This window comes from Budorcas taxicolor, chromosome 19, assembly GCF_023091745.1.
Source record: "Budorcas taxicolor isolate Tak-1 chromosome 19, Takin1.1, whole genome shotgun sequence".
Lineage (NCBI taxonomy): Eukaryota > Metazoa > Chordata > Mammalia > Artiodactyla > Bovidae > Budorcas > Budorcas taxicolor.
This window is the reverse complement of record NC_068928.1, coordinates 45,604,113-45,621,117: the sequence shown is the minus strand read 5'-3', so window position 1 is coordinate 45,621,117 and position 17,005 is coordinate 45,604,113. Positions and strand designations below refer to the sequence as shown.

The 17,005-nt window shown below is 52.2% G+C and overlaps 1 protein-coding gene across 10 annotated transcripts in view; it reads right to left on the bottom strand.

Moving 5' to 3' along the window:
• Window positions 1–17,005, bottom strand: part of MAPT (microtubule associated protein tau) — a 119,203-nt gene that overhangs the window by 25,453 nt on the left and 76,745 nt on the right. For 3 of the 10 annotated variants that reach the window (XM_052657996.1, XM_052657994.1, XM_052657993.1), the window contains exons 4-8: window positions 16,015–16,101; window positions 11,669–11,734; window positions 6,675–7,772; window positions 3,815–3,870; window positions 600–797 (exon numbers count right to left, since the gene is read on the bottom strand). In XM_052657996.1, the coding sequence (XP_052513956.1) occupies window positions 600–797; window positions 3,815–3,870; window positions 6,675–7,772; window positions 11,669–11,734; window positions 16,015–16,101 (1,505 nt within the window). The remainder of the gene's footprint in view (window positions 1–599; window positions 798–3,814; window positions 3,871–6,674; window positions 7,773–11,668; window positions 11,735–16,014; window positions 16,102–17,005) is intronic. The other 7 variants (XM_052657997.1, XM_052657995.1, XM_052658002.1 and 4 more) reach the window with 5 other exon arrangements.

Here is a 17,005-nt window from a genome sequence, read left to right as displayed (position 1 = left end):
ACACAGCTTGTTGAACCTGACCAAGAGTGCTAAGAGAGCTAGTCCCATCCTTCCATTCTCTCTCAAACAGGTCTCAGGTAACACCTCAGGTGTGCTAAGAGCCCTTGGCGGGTGAACAGCAGCATCAATTAGCAGATGGGCCAAAGGTGGAGCACAGGCGCACAGGCATGGTCAGCTGACTGGGGGCAGTGACCTTGACACATAACACAAACTCAAAAGAGAATGACGTGAACCGGGGACCACGAGATGGTTCCGGAGGGAGTGAGCTACTGGGACAGGTATGGGTGCAAGGGCTGCTGTCCAGCCCAAATGAGGGCAACCCGGGAGCATCCCCGAGTTACTAAAGCCGGGAACAGACCAAGGAAACCCACAGTGATTTTCAAACCAGGGTCCCCTCCCGTGCCTTAGGGGATGAAGGGGAGTTGAAAAGCAGAGTCCTGCGCCTCCTTTACCCTGTTTTAACCAGAGAATTTTAACTGTTCTACATGGTGCTTCTAGGTGAGCGCTTATCTAAAGAAAGGTCTTTGCGACTAGAAAAGCATACTTTTGAAAACTACAGCAGAGCGGCCTGATTCTTTCCAAAGGTGGGTTCCTCTTACCTTGACTCTCATCTCCTTTGCTCCAGAACTGCCAGTTCGGGGTGTGACAGAAGAGACGTATTTAGGAGAGGAAGATGGCTCTGGGCACACGGCAGGGCTGGAGGGTTTGATCAAAGGGTCTGAGCTACCAGGAGTGGGGCGTTTGGGGCTAAGGCAAGGCCTATTTTTCAGGGTTTTAGCGGAAGAAGGTGTGGATGGCTTAAACATAAACATAAATAAAATCAAAATAAAAGTCAGCACATAGGAGAAAGGTACAGACTGAAAAAGGACACTAACTAAAAACAAATAAGGCAGGTAATGGTTTAAAGGCATGATCTCCAAACCAGGTGGATCATTTACCCTTAACAGTCCTTATCAGGAAGACCAGAAAGTCATTCATCAGCTAATGCATATACCACGATGCTAGCATATGATGTACATTATGAAACTTACATATGGCAGAGCTGGGGGAAATGACAGACATGTTGGTATGTTCTTTCTCCAGCCCACTGGATCTATTTCAGCTCCGCACTTTGGAGACCACTGGTTAAAAGGTGGCTTGCACCCAGAGAGTCAATGGAGAGCGCCAAAAGTATATGATTCTTAGGATGTTTCTCAAGAAAACATCTCCAGTGTGTCATGGGTCAGAAGTACCCTTGGTTCTGCTCCATTCCAGGTGGGGGGGGCTCATGTTGGCCCCCTAAACCGCTCTCCCTCTTCCACTACACTGATAGAATCGTCCTTGCCAACATCAGGACTGCACCTGATTAGGCAGGTCTTAAAGATTCTGTCTGATACCACTTAGAACATACACACACACACACACACACACACTTTCTGATTAAACTCTCAAAACTAAACTGTCTGGTAAATCTCCGCCCCCCAATATTTTTAAAATTAAGTTTTCTTGGAGTGTAGCTGCTTCGCAGTGTTGTTAGTTTCTACTGTAGAGCACAGTGAATCAGGTGTATGTCTACATATATCCCCTCTTTTTTGGATTTCCTTCCCATTTAGGTCGCCACAGAGCACTGAGTAGAGATCCCTGAGCCACACAGTGAAACAGTTGATCAGTCGTGTCCGACCCTTTGTGACCCCATGGACTGTAGCCTTCCGGGCTCCTCTGTCCATGGAATTCTCCAGGCAAGAATACTGGAGTGGGTTGCCATTTCCTTCTCAAGGGGCTCTTCCTGACCCAGGGATCTAAACTGGATCTCCTGCATCGCAGGCAAATTCTTTACCATCCGAGCCACCAGGGAAGCTATACAGTAGGGTTCTCATTAGTTATTTTATACATAGTATCAATAGTGTATATATGTCTATCCCAATCTCCCAGAGTCTGGTAAATCTTCATCAGGCCAGTGGTTACTCTTGAGTACGATCTACCTAATGAAGTAGCCTGGGTGGTGCAGGTGGCCAATGGGAAGGTGTCTGTGAGCTGGATGACCTCACAGAGATGAGAGTGTGAAGGAGGGTGGATGGCACCTGTGGTTTGTCTGGACCACCTCTGGGGACCTTGGACTGGGATGCATGGCCCTGGTGGAGGAGGCTGGTCTGGGAGCGGGAAGGGCCATGTCTTCAGGAATAAAACCAAGAGGCCAAGTCCAGAGGTGTTCCAAAGGGGGAGTCAGAGCTACAGAGGAGACTCCTGACTAGAAACTTCTTCGTTACTGAGATTCACCACTAAGGTGTGAGGCTCTCTCTGCAGCCAGCCTTGGGAAGGAGTGCAAGAGGGATGGAGCAGGGGTGTGAGCAGAGAGATGCGGGCTGAGGCCCTGGGGCTGCTAGCAAGAAAAGCTGAGGGTGGGTACCGGCAAGCCAAGCCCTCCTTCCCCAGCTTCACAAGGTCCCCCTCTGCTGGCATTGCTCCCTACCTGGCCAAGTGGCCTAGGTTCGTGACAGATCTGACCTCTTGCTGCGAGGCTGTGAGCAACTCCAGGGCAGGGACAGCTTAAGAATGGATGAATGAACAGAGGACAGGATTCCCCTGAATGGGCATCCCGATTGGCAAGCAGTTATTGCAACTCCCTCCCACCCCAAGTCCCTGCAGTAAGTACCCTCAGCTGCCCCACTGGGGTCCTGTGATGGCGAACCCTGACTTCCTCCAGGGCAAGCACTTTGGGCAGCCACCCTCAACACACAAGACCAAACCCTAGGGCTTGATTCTGCATCTGGGAACTCCATCAGTCCTCCAGGACTGATGAACACCCAGGCGTTTCAGGCAGCATATATAGGGAGCCTCTTGGATGCCTATAAGAAAAAAAGGTCTTCATCTGGGGCCCCAGCGAGGTTTTCCTGGAAAGCCACCACTGTGCAGCTAGGAGAGCGTTCTTCAAGCCACCTCGTCATAGAGCAGAGTGCCCTAGGGCTGGCGGGGAGCGCGAGGAGGACCATGCGGTCCTGGGTGCAGTTTGGGTGGTGAGCAGGCTGCTCGGTCTTCTGGTCCTTGGTGGGGGAAGATCTTAAGACTGGCTGGCAGGATTTCAGGACAGCCTCTAGGGCACCACAGCCCACGTGTCCATTCAGCATGTAGGGTGTGTATCAGGCTTCCCTCCTCTGGCCTGCCTCAGCCCTACTCCAAGCTTGGCAGATTTGCTCAGAACTCCCAAATGTGATTTTTCTCTTCCTCTCCCCTCACCCTCCTTTACCTCCACTGATACTACTCCTCAGAATGTCTCTTCTCACCCCTATTCACCAACCCCCCCCTTCATCTCTCCTTCTCGGCCTGCCTCACAGGTCCTCTCCTCTAGGGTTTTTCCAGAACCCTCCACTTTAGGTTGGATATCTAATTTTTGCTCAACACTCCCTCAGCCCCCTAAATAAATGGTATTTTCTAGATAGATCTTAAATATACTCTCTGTGTGTATACAGATATATCTTTGCTGTGCCTAGACCTATAGCGGGAAGCATAAAATTCAAAATTCACTGCAGAAAATTCAAACATACTTTCATTTACCATGAACATCTTAATTCAAAGAATGCTGGTACAACTATAATTAGGAGCATTCATTCATTCATTCATTCATTAACCTGCTCACTGCCCTTCCCTGGCAGAAGTATCCAAGGATAAATGCTGGCATTTTAACCATTTGTATGGAAACACAAAGCACTGTGAATGACAGGTGTACCTCGGGAACCAACGATTCCCACGTGTCATATACAGAGATCAATTCAGATACAAAGAATGGCTTCTTGATGAACTTGATGGCGCCAGAGATGCCGTGGTTTTCTCAGCTTACCTTGGCTTTTTTGTCATCAGGTCCAGTCCCATCTTTGCCTTTACTGACCATGCGAGCTGATAAAATACAAAATGAGAATGCATGTTACACCCATTAGCACAGTGCATGAGAGCCCAATGAAGGGAAAGTGGTTTCTCAGAAACTGTGCAATATGTCTTGTTCAGTTGGGCCAGTGGAAACCCGGCTGCTTTCTTTCCCCTTGAATCTGTTAGGTGTCTCATTGTTAGTATCAACACAGCACACTGGGGTCGCTGCTTGCAACACCCTGACAAGAGGGGGCAGCAGGCTGGCCGGGGACATGCATAGGTGACGCAGAGGGAACTGTTATGGGTACACGTTGGTACAGGGGCGGTCAGGGAAGGTAGACGGTGCAGGACCACCTCTCACAGGCTCCGCTGGGGTCAGCCTCCCCTGACTGGGCCAACCCTGCTCCAAGGAGGGGCATTTGGAAGCCCCAGAGCTATGTACAGGGCAGGTCAGCTAGGCTCTGGCCCCTGCAGGACCCCTTGTTCATATTGTCACCCAAGGGCCAGGGGGAGTGGGCCGCTTTCCCAGAACCTGCCCCGCACTCATGGGGGCTTGGGTGACCAGTCCTAGTTGGCTTTCTGACAAGTCCAACCCACCCCTGGAGGGCCGTCTCACCACTTACAGACTCTCCCAAGGGGGACTAATGCTTGCCCTTTCCCCAAATTAGCAACAAACTAGCTGCCATCAAATATCCTACAGATCGGCAGTCCCCAGACTCTTTATTTCATTGAAGATGATTTTCATGGACTGGGGGTGGGGAGGGGATGGTTTCAGGATGATTCAAGTACATTACATTTATTGTACACTTTAAATCTAATGCTACCACTGATCTGGCAGGAGGTATTGATCTGTAGCCTAGAGGTTGGAGACCCCTGCCATAGATAATCTCTGGATTTTAGGACCAAACCACTGACAGATTTTGTGTTTGGAAAGCCACACCCCTTGGTGAAACCAATCCGCTTGCCTACCAGCGAAACTTCGAACTCACTCTTTCCTGCTATTGGCATGCATTATCGGAAACTGATCACAGGTTTTCATCTGTGGCTTCAATATCGTATTTCCTCTGCCCCAACGACAGTGGAAGCATCTCACTGGTTCCTGGAGACCAGATTTCTAGAGTAACCAGCACTGATGATCTAGCCCAGAGATTTTCAAACTTTGTTATGCAGCAGAACCAGTGGGAGACATTCTTGAAATACAGAATCCCGGGTTCACTCTGAGACAGTAGCCTAAGGTGAGGCCCAGGAACTTGCATTTTAGTAAGAGCCCCGGGTGGACCTGATTCACATCCTTTGCCCCGATGACCATCATCATCTATGTCACAGCAAAAGCATCTGCTAGATCTGCATTTCCCAGATTGGGGAAGTGGCTACTATGTATCCTTCTCAGGGGGTCAGAACGTACAGTACAATATTAAAGGCTCTGACAAGTTCCCCACAGCAAACTCCATTTAACTTTGTTTCACCTTCCCCTCCCCACCCAGACTAGATGATGGAACTCTTTTTTTTCCCCTGGACACATCTATCAACATGCAGTGGATCAGCATTCAATATAAAACAACTTTTCAGGAAACACTGTTGTCATCTATCAAGTCACAGTTACGTGTCCCATATTAGTTTGGAGTTTAGGATATTTTAAAGTAGGATTCTTTTTCGGTCTTAAATTTAAAAACACAGGTTCCTTCATCTATAACATTTCAAAGTTTTCGTGACAACATTTAACAGATGTCTGCAATTAACAGTTTAAGTAGCATCAATTTCTGGGCCCCGCGAATAATTCTAATATGCTACAGGACCTAAACATAGGAATACGGCTGATATGTGGCCATGAGGCCTCCTCTGTCCTCCCCCCGACAGGACACAGAGACCCCCACCCTTGGGAACCTCCCCTCCCATCTCTTCAGCTCCTGAAAGGCTGCTGTGGTCACGCTTCCCAGGGCTCGAGATGGGGATGGGGCTGAGATCCCTCCCTGTGATCCCATCAGGGGGACTGCCCCAGCTCTGCCAAGGGAAGAAGAAGGGGTTCCTTCCACGAGGAGATTTTGTTTCTGCTCACTGTCTCTTCTGCCACAGGCAGACAGAATAGGGTGGAGTGCTTGTTGGGCCAAAGGCTCAGCATGGGCTCTGGGTCACCTCCAATGGGGGTGTATGTGTGTGTGACCTGCTGCATGTGAGGTGCTATCCGCGGACACAGTCGCAGAGGACAGACGTGTGTCCTCTGAGTCTCTGGGCTAGGAGGGCACACCTCGGGACCTCCTGGAAGGCGCTTGCGGGGTAGACGGAAGTGCCTTTCAAAGCAGACCTACTTGGGTTCCAAACCTGGCCCCATCATCTACTACTCAATGACTTTCAGCAAGATACTTCACCGCTTGGAGCCTCTGTTTTCTCATCTGTACATTGGGCTAATTATGCCCACTTGTTGGGAGGGTCAGGAGGGTCCTAGACAACCAATTTGAGACACATAATGAGCCCTCCGAAGTGGGAGCAGCTGCTATGCTCTTTGTGGAGTGCAGCCCACCAGCCTCCACTGGGCTGAAGAGCCTTGCAGAGAAATCAAGGGCCAGAGGAGTGAACGGGGCAGAAAGCAGTGGGTGGGGGTCTTGGTGACATGCGCGACGGCGGGCAAGCGTGAGAGGAGCACGAGCTACCAGTGCCCGAGGGACAGGAGGTGGCCGGGAGGGTGAGCAAAGGCCCAAGGGGCTGGTTGGTGGCTGTTCCCGGGGGCCTCAGAAGCGGCAGGAGCCAAGGAGGAGCCGGAAGCTGAGTGGCAGCACCTGCAGCCTGGGTGGCACACGAGGTCGCCAGGCGGGAGCGAAGGAGCTCAAGACACAGACCTTTGAGTTGAGGCACCCGGCTGACGGGCTTCCCTGGCAGACCAGCTGCAGGCTGCTTTCCAGAAGGTTCTGGAAGATCAGTCTTTTTTGCGTCCTCGCCCTCAGAGGGGCTCCGGGGCTCTTGCTCCTCTCCAGGGGCCCCGGGAAGTGCAGTCCCTTCCAAATCCACCTCCGAGGGGGGTCCCTGCTCCTTCTGCAGGTTGGCTGTGATTTCCACGTGGAATGTGAACTCGGGGGACCCGTCACGCCCTTCTCCTGGGGGCCCCTCGCAGGGCCCGTCGGGCTCTGGGACCCGGGTCTCTGCAGACACTTTAGAGAGGAAATCGACAGGAAGCGGGATGGCACCCCCGGCTGGGGACCCTGGGGTTCCAGGAGCTTCTCCAGAAACTGCCTGCGGGGCTGGCCCGCCTCGGGTCGGGGAGATCTGGGAGGGCAGGGAGTCCTGGGGCGAGGACTCATCAATGTCCCGGTCTTCATCCACCTCCTTACCTCCCTGCCTCTCTTTGCTCTGTGCCCTCTTCAGAGGCAGCCCCTCCTGGGGCAGGCCTCCCCAAAGCTGGCACTCTGGCGGCTCGGAGCCGTGGCGGCTGCCCTCTGCAACCTTAGGTTCTGTCCCTGAAGACTGGCGTGTGGCCTCTCTGGAGCCCGCGAGCAGAATGGGGGCCCCAAGCATGTCATATGCGTGCTGGCGGGTCAGCCCTGAGGTCCCCGGCTCCACAGCCTCACCTCCATGGTGGCCCAGCTCCCCGAGGAAGCTTTCCTGGACAACCTTGGAACTCCCAGGCTCTGTCTGCTGATGTCCAGGGGAGGGGGGCTTTGGAAAGGCCAGGCCCTCCTCAGCCCGCTGCCCTGGTTTTAGTCCCCACTCCCAGTGGGGTTCCTGAGGGCCTCCTGGTGGAGGAGGTGCTTGGCAGATGGGGTGATGCTGGGAAGGGCGAGAGGTCTCCAGGATGGGAGCTTCGGGCTCTTTCTCCCCAAGAGGCAGCTCGGAGACCCCAGAAGCTTCTTGGCCATGTGCAAGCTGGACCTGAGAGCTAAGCCCATGGGCCAGAAGCCTCTCAGATGCTTCCCTCTGCTGACCCGGAACTCTCCTCTCCTCTGGGTTTGAAGAGGCAGCAGCAGTAAAAGGTTAGCAAGAGCAAGTTAAGTGTTTTAAGAGAGGGACACACATTTGAAAGAAAAAAGAGGATGTTTAAACAGCATCTCAAGCCCACCTAACAAAGGAAAAGAAGCCCACCCTCTGAGCTCACCCGTGTTGCTTTTCTTTGCTCAGAATGAAATGGCTCTTGGTCAATCTGTCAACAATTAACTGGGTCACCGTGGGTGAGCACCTCCTGTCTTTGAGCCTCAGTTTTCTTATCTGTAAAGGGGGAGCTTAGACCAAGACCCCGTCTAATGCTGGTGGTAGTCCTCTGCCTATGTTGGGTCTGGCTGGGCTCCAAGCATCCTGCCATATCCAGGGCTGCCTTAGGCTAACTCCACCAGCAGCAGAAACTTCTCCTCCTCTCCAGGGACTGTGAGCCTCCTGAAGACTCTGGCCTCTAGCTGGGACCTGGAGGGGGTGCAGGGAGGGTCTCCTTTCCTCTCCTCTCTCTGGCCCCCTTTTTGCCCAATAAACTCACCCTGATAGATTTGGAAAACCCCAAATGCATCATAATTGGGGCTCAGTCTTTACTAAATGACCTGCCAAGAGACCTCTACAAACAGAAACATGGTTCAGGTTTGTCCAGATTGTGGATTATGAACAGCCTTCTGCAGGAGGTAAGGTGACCACCGTGGCAGTTAAGGTGGTCTGCATGGCACAGACGTGGCCAGCCCTGCGGGACCACTGCTTCACCCCTGTCACACCACCTCCTGTGTGCCAGCCCAGTGGGTGAAGGCACACTTCCCCTTTTTCTGCTTCATTCATGCCGCATTCATGTGAAGTGTTAGTCACTCAATCGTGTCTGACTTTTTGTGACCCCATGGACTGTAGCCCACCAGTCTCCTCTGTCCATGGAATTCTCCAGACAAGAATACTGGAATGGGTAGCCATTTCCTTCTCCAAGGGATCTTCCTGACCCAGGGATCAAACCTGGGTCTCCTGCATTGCAGGCAGATTCTTTACCATCTGAGCCACCAGGGAAGCCCCACATTCACATCAATCCCTCCTTAAAATATCTGTGTATTGAGGACAGGAGATTTTTTTCTGTTGGTTCTCCTAATATCCTGTATTTTTTCTAACTCCCAACTCTTCAAACATCCTACCTAGTTCCAGGACAACTTTGCAGCTCTCCTCTAAATAAACCCTGGAACTCCAAAGGATTGAGGGTCTTGGAAGAGAAAGAGACTGGATGAGGGGAGGGGTGGGAGGTGGGAGAACACAGGGGTCCACACACATGGCTAACACATGATGGTCCCTCTGGTCCCAACTCTAGTTGGAGTCTGTGGAGCTGCCCGGCAGCACAGCTCTCTCAGCTCCCACCCCTACGTTGGGGCTGTGAGTTCATGGTCTCAGTTATCTTGTGTTCCTAGCATAGCCCCAGAGCCTGCCATATGGACAGATCTACGCATGATGTCATCAGGGAAATGAGCTGACTTCTGCCTTCCGAGGGGTCTGCAGGAGACTCTCTGAGGCCCTTGGTGAGTCTTGGGGATGAACAGAGCAAATGACAGAGATGCAAGAAACCAGCTGGCAGGAGGCAATCTGAGCCTCCTCACCCCAGCTCCTTCCCAATCCACCGCTCAACAGACCCGAAGTGGCAGCAGCTACTGGTCCCTACACCTCTCATCAGGCCAGGTCTCCAGCACTTTCTGGAAAAATCTTTCCTCCCAGAGCTCCCTAGAAATGGCTTGTGATGTGGATGTTACTGTTACACCACAGGGCTTTAAAAGACCCTCACTGAAAAAGAGACCAGGGCCCCAAGCCTGCGTATTAAACATACCCTGAAAAGTTATCAGTACAGGATAGTACAGCGTGTGTGTGTGTGTGTGTGTGTGTGTGTGTGTGTGTGTGTGTGTGTGTGTGCATGTGTGTGAGGAACCTGCCATCATGCTATTACTCTCCTGGAGGAAGGAGCGGGGCTGGGAGAACATTCTATTCAGCTCCCAGGAGACTGAAAAGTGCTCAGTAACTACTGAGTTGCCAAAAAGTTCATTGGGGTTTTTTCATACTATCTTCTGGATATCATGAAAAATAAGCAGTATTTTTCAAGCCAAGACTAAAGGCAGTGATCACCGGGGGTGGGTCCAAGGCAATCAATATTTGGAGAAACACAGTTGGGTGGCCTCAGGAGTGCAGATGAATCATGTCCCCACACTCCCGGGGAGGCCTGGTCCTGGTGACACGCCTGGAAGAAAGGTCCACTCCTGGTGTGAGCAAGGTGTGGTGGGCAGGGCCCTCCCCACACCCTGCTCCTCTCGGCCCCTCGCAGCTCCATCCTGAAACATCTTTGCTCGCTTAGTCCTTCATGGACACAGGCTGCCAGAGATATTCCTTCTGCTGCAGGAAAACAAGGAAGAGAGAACTGTGCTTCTAGGTACATGGTTCTTCCCAAATCTGATTGCTTCAGCACAAAACAGACTGCAGGTCTGTGACAATGAGATATGTTTGTGGATTGCCAGGGTGTCTGGATTTCCCGAGGCCCCACTGGAGGGAGCTGGGCTTGGCCATTTGGATCAGCAGCTCCAGATGAGACATTAAACACTGGCCTGGGCAGCACAGAGGTAGAAACCTCCACATGTTCGCAGATTAGGTGCCAGTGTTCCATCGCAGATGCTACCTGGTGTTCGTCTATATAGCTCTATGATACTAAGCCAGTGCTTGGAAAGTTAAAAATTCAGTTAGCCCCAAAGTAAGATTTCTAGGAAAGTGATTTGGCTGATCTTTTTGTTCCATGGAATATGTTTCAGGGACATGGAGACATAGCCTACAATAAAAATTTGTAAGAAAAACTCAAACTCACTTCTTTTTATGGAAATAGATGGTCATTTTCAGAGGTTATAAAAACCTCTCATTTTACCTAAAAGCTAGAAATAATGACCTAAAAGAAATAGGAGGCAAGATTCTATTTAACACATAGACTGAGATTCCCCATTTATAATGATTATCGCTTCTACTATTTTTTTGAAGCTCTTTGTAAGCCTAAGAATGAAAACACATCTTTCCATGCTGTGTGAGATGAGAAACACTAGCACACTATGGGGCAGGAAGCCCTGGGAGTCACAGAAATGTGTAGTTAGGCTTCAAAGCACCCTCAAGGAGACATTTCTTCAGGGCCCGGAGTCTCCCTAAAGCCAGATGGCCCAGTGGCAGCACGAAACACTGAACAAATCCCAAACCACCTTGTGGGGAAAAGACCAGTGACTTCTCGGCTCTCTTCCAGTCTAAAAGCGTCCACATTATACAGCAGACTCTCAAGTTCATTTATGCAGCCAATGACAGAGAACAAAACTCAGCTGGGTTGTATTGGAGGTCTCCATCTCCAAAGATAAGGAATCTCTAGGATTTACAATTTAAATTCTTAAAAACATTCATGCTCAGTGATTATACGAAGCTGTTTTCCTTGGCCACAGTAATTTTGGTCCCTGAGAAGAAAATCGCAATAAAATTTGAAGGCTGCACAGAAGAAATAGTTTGGTGGCGATAGAGTTGAGGCTTTGCTCCTGGGATCGGCCAGAGGGCCGCCTACAGAGAGAATCACTCATCAGACACATTTGTGTTTCTGTTGGTCACTGATTCTCGAGTTCCCAAGCTGGGCAAGGCCAGCTTCTTTCAGAACAACACACACACTGGGAAGGACTCAGAAATGACTCAGAAATGACTAGAAAGAGCTAAAGCTCTTTCTCTACCTGAATAGCCCAGCTTCAATGAAAAACCAGCTCTTAAAGATCTGGACCCTGGAATTCAGGCGCAGGTCCAAATTCTCTTCTCAGGGCACGGTCCATTTGAGTGTTGCCACCCCCTCTTCCCAACCCCCCACGTCATGTGTGGCTGGCAATACTAGCCCACTGACCTTGGGTCACATGTCCAGCAGCTTGGTCTTCCAGGTTGGACGTGTCGCCAATGCCTGCTTCTTCAGCTGGTTTGTGTGTCAGCAAATGAAGAGGATAAAAAGCAGGCACAGTTATTGTTTGCTAGAAACAGAGCTCCCTGCCCCTCCCAATAGGTTTCTGAAGTGCTGTACCTCTGGCTCATTCTGCAGACATGACTGCTGGGGACGTGGATGAAAACAGTCCACTAAACACCGCCCGCCACCAATGCCCACACACCTTCAGGCAACACAGTCCGGTAGGAAAGTGGGCCCTGGGTCCTCAGTCCCCGCTCAATAAAGACACAGGACAGGTGAGGGCAGAGAAGCACGTTGTTGTTCAGGCACTGCTGTGGAGCTGTGTCCTGGTGGAGGCCACCCTCCCAGCCCCGCCAGCGTTCCTGGGGGAGCCGAAGGTGCAGGAAGGACTAGGTGTGTGGGCTGTGGAGTCCGGCTGGGGTTCAGGCTCAGGTGCCGCCGTTACTTAGCCTCTCTGACCTTTAGTTTCCAACTCTAGAACCCCAAAGTGCTAACACCAGCCTGTTTTGTAGGAGAGCAATGAAGGTTCATACGAAACTGTGCATGCGTTCAGCAAAGTGTCTGGTACATGGTAGGAGCCCCCTAGAGGTTCAGTTTCTTTCCTCCAAACTACTGGGCAAACTCCTTCAACTGCCTGCTAAGAATAAGTGCCATCTGATTGAAGGGGGGTGGTAGTGTCCGTGAGCAGTTTTGGGGGTATCTTGGTCTCCCACTTAGGGAGCCCACTGTCCCTCCCGAACAAAAAAAGACTGAGACAAACTCCTGATCACGTCATCAATGGTACTAAAGTTGGTAAGCTTTCACAGAACGCCAATTTCTGCATCAGGAAGAAATGGCGATATCACTGCAGGACAAAGGGTATGAGTGTCCACAAGAAAGACCCTCTAAGGCAAGTTGGCCACACACTGACATGGGTGTGACCCCACAACCCAGGAGAGCCAGCATGCCCTGATGGACAGGGACAGGGAGGCCACCAGCCTGAGAAATGCCCACCAGTGGCTGGCGGGGCCACCAGCTTTTTCCTCCCAGATCTGCGATGACTCAGTCTCTACAGCTAAATCAGAAATGCCAAGTTAGCCCCAGGTGCCATGCAGCCCCACCACGGAGAACATGGAGGAGGCAAAGGGAAGACTCTCTGGGTCGCTGGACAGAGGTAGGGTGGCCTGATAAGACCCCCAGCCCACCGGCGGGCTCACGGCCTCTGCGGCGAGGGGCAGGGGGCTGGCAGTGGGCTCGGGCAGCTTCCCCAGTGGCAGTTCCTAGGCAGGAACCCCTCTGCAAGCCCTGCACGCTGATGCCGTACAGCCCATGAGGTCTAACAGTGATAGCTCCATGTCACTTGACAAAAGATGTCTGCCAGGGAAGCACTGCTCCAAGCTTAGGTTTGGTCTGAGTTTCTGACAAGGTTACAGAAGAAAGGCCCAGCGAGACAGCAAATCAGCAAATCCAGCTACATGGCACGGAGGCCCTAAGACAGGACACCAGGTGGTGTGCCGATGACGTCACTGCCGTGACTCTGGGAAGCCCATTGCTTTCACACACCAACGCGGTGTCATGATATCCTGGTCCTGATGCAAATTAGAAACTGCAGGCTGCTGGTATCTCTGACACCCCTTGATCCCGGTAAGAGAGATGCTCAGAGAAGCCAGAGAGAGGGAGGGCGTGAGCCAGTGGTTGGGCCATCACCAGCCTATATGGCTTCTCTGCCTCCCTGGAGCTCCAAGATGGCTCCATGCTCACCCTGCAAGGCAGGGACACCTGCAGGGGGATGGCCACACTGCAGTCCCAAAGGGACCTCAAATGGGAAGTTTCACAGAAGAACCAAGATACAACAGAGATGTGTGTCCAAGTGAGGTGCTTGACTAAGGCATGTTAGTCACTCAGTCGTGTCTGACTCTTTGCGACCCCATAGACTATAACCCACCAGGCTCTTCTGTCCATGGAATTCTCCAGGCAAGAATACTAGAGTGGGTAACCAGTCCCTTCTCCAGGGGATCCTCCCGACCCAGGGACTGAACCTGGGTCTCCCACATTGCAGGCATTTTCTTTACCATCTGAGCCAACAGGGAGGCTTGAAACAAAGGTACATATTGTTAAAGCCATCAGCAGAATGAATGTCCCCTCAACTCTAAAACCTCCCACTTCATTCAGGATGTAAAAGGGTGGAGGGGGAGAGAATTTAAAGAAGGATTTCTTTAGAGAGAGCAGCTTAGGGCGGGTGGGGTGAAGGCTACCTGTCCGCCTCCCATCTCAGTCCCACTGAAAGGGTTTCAAGGCACCAGGTGGAGACAGGTGGTGTGTGTCCCCTAGGGTTAGGAACATGGTGGAGGGCTGTCAGAACTCCACCTGGGAAAACTCAAAGCGGACAGGCAGGCTGGCCCTGCCTTGGTGGCGGAGCAAAGCCCGGGGGCTGTCTCCATACGCGTGGTTTGTTCAGGCAAGGAACGCCCATGTCCCCCGTGGACCTGTGGTGGGCACAGGGCAGCCACAGTGGAAGGGGCGCCTCAGGCCATGTCCGGCTGGGCCACCGATGTGAGCAAGCCAACCTTGGAAGAGGAGAGAAGAGACAGATCTTCGGGACCCAAGAGAGAGGAATGTCTGCTGGAATCGAGAGCAGAGGGAGGGAACTTCAGGAGGACGATGAGGATGGCAAGGAAGGGGGGTATCTGGAAGAATTAAAAAAACCCACAGGGGAAGACTCGACTTACAACACCTGCAGAAACTGCAAGGAGCCAGCTCACAGCAGCCCCAGTGCAGGAATAACTTCCCGGCCCCTCTCCCAGTTCTTGCCCCTCTCCAGTCCCAGAGAGGAGGACATGCAGCTTTGAGTGTTACCCTGACTGGACATTCCTTCCATAGAAACTAACTGGTTATTTTTTGGCTGCTCTGGGTCTTCGTTGCTGTGCGCAGGTTTTCTCTAGCTGTGGCGAGGGGCAGGGGGCTACTGTCTAATTGTGGTGCTTGGGCTTCTCGTTGTGGTGGCTTCTCTTGCTGCAAGGCACGTGGGACTCTTCCCAGACCAGGGGTCGAACGTATCCCCTGCACTGGCAGGGGGGTTTCTTAGCCACTGGATCACCAGGGAAGTCCCAGACTGCACATTCTCATCAGCATTTGCAGGCTGAGTTGTGTGCCGGTGGAGACTAAAACACTTGATAACCCAGGAGTAATGCAAAGTCAAGAGTTCCCTGGAGTTTTTGTCCCAGGCAGAAGAGCTTCGCCCACTGAAAAGTTATAAAGGGACAGCGAGACAAAAGTCAAGCTACTCGTGATCCCATCCCATGAGTCGCTGGTTCCATGGCCTTCAATCGGCCGTCACTGTCAAGGATGAAGCCTGTCAGTATCCAGAACATCCCCTTCCATTCATCTCTGGAGAGCAGCTTGCAGAGCGGAGACTACTCGGAGGAGCGGGTGGCACTGCTTGGCCCCTACCTGGCATCCTTAACCCACACGGCTGGGGACAAGCTGCAGACTTCCCAAACGGCTGCCATTGAGCCCCGCCTTCAGAAAGGAAAAGAACTCCTGCCGGGGACATTTCCCCACTCTCCACTGCTGCTGAAACACCATCCAGAGCTCATCCGGCATTTCTTGCTGAGCACCATCCCCATCCCCAAGCCAGTGGCTGCAGTCATGCCTAGCCCAGGGAGGTGGACGTGAAGGAAGTGACAGCCAGAGCTCCGGGCTCTGCCCGTTGTTTCCTAAGGGCCCGGGCAGCTCACGGTGACTCTGGCAGTCCCGAGTTCAGTGCTATTTCTGGTCAGCGCCCCGTCTGGGCTGCTCCCCATCATCAATGTTGACAGGACAGTCTCATCACGTCTGTTCTATGCTGATATGTTTGAAAAGATCGTCCTAAAATTGGATGCTAGAGTGCATCACTGAGTTCCTGGGGGGTTATCCAGTTACAATCCTCTAAAGATGTGGGTGGGCCATCTGGATGCTGTGACACACTCAGGTGCTCCCCCCAGGGAGCTGTTTACCCCCTAGGAAGTGATCCTGTCACTGGGCAGAGTCCCAGCAGGACCGTGGACTGACCTCGGCCGCCAGCCTGCCTCCAAGAACTCTCTGGAGCTAAGGCAAGGAGAGGAGAGGCTGGAAGGAATCCAGAAGGTTCTCTATCCTCCAGGAGATGGGCAGGCAGCCATGGAGGCAACAGGGCATCAAGCTCAGAACAACCCGAGATTTCGGGAGGCTGGCATCCACCTGCATTCCCACCTCATTTAGAGATGGGCAGAACCCCACGCGCTCCCATCCTACAGCTGGGGAGCCTGGCACCCAGCCCCGGGAGTCACCCTCACCTGTGGTTCCTTCTGGGATCTCTGTGGGGGCCTGAGCGGCCGCCTGCTCGCCGGGGGCTCCCTCATCCACTAAGGGTGCTGTCGCGTCTGGAAACCACGAAGAGTGGAAACCACCTTAGGGGCTGGGATGGGCCATGCCACGCCCCTCACCTTGCGCTCTTTGGGGATGCAAAGGTGCAGGAATGGGGAGGCAGGACAGGGACTCAGCTGCATGCAAAAAAGCAACCCCACAAAGCAGGGCCCAGAGGCGTGCTCCTGGTTGAAATCTCCCCAGGAAAACATGAATACTCTGTCCAAGAGGCAACCGCTTATGAGACAACTGGGCCCTCTACCAGGAAAGCCAGAACAGCCCCCCTCTAAACACTGCAGTAAAAGGGACTGCTGGGGATGGTCGCCAGTAATTTTCAGGAAGAAACGTTGAAAATCAGGTGACTGGTCACAGATGTTTGATCCTTACAGCAGTGCAGAACAGGAGAAGGCAAACTCTGCAGTCAGGGCTGGAGGCTACGGTTCTGCTGGGAGACCGGCTTTGGGCAAGTCCTTTGTCCTCTTAGGGTCTCAGTTTCCTCATCTGCAAAATGGGAGGTGTCTTGACCTCCAAGTTTTCTTCCAGTTCTAATCCCCCAGTATGGATGTGAGAGTTGGACTGTAAAGAAGGCTGAGCACCAAAGAACTGATGCTTTTGAACTGTTGATGTTGGAGAAGACTCTTGAGAGTCCTTTGGACAGCAAGGAGATCAAACCAGTCCATCTTAAAGGAAATCAACCCTGAATATTCATTGGAAAGACTTATGCTGAAACTGAAACTCCAATACTTTGTCCACCTAATGCAAAGAGTTGACTCATTAGAAAAGACTCTGATGCTGGGAAAGATTGAAGGCAAGAGGAGAAGGATGAGATGGTTGGATGGCATCACCGACTCAATGGCCATGAGTTTGAGCAAGCTCTAGGAGATGAAGGACAGGGAAGCCTGGCGTGCTGCAGTCCGTGGG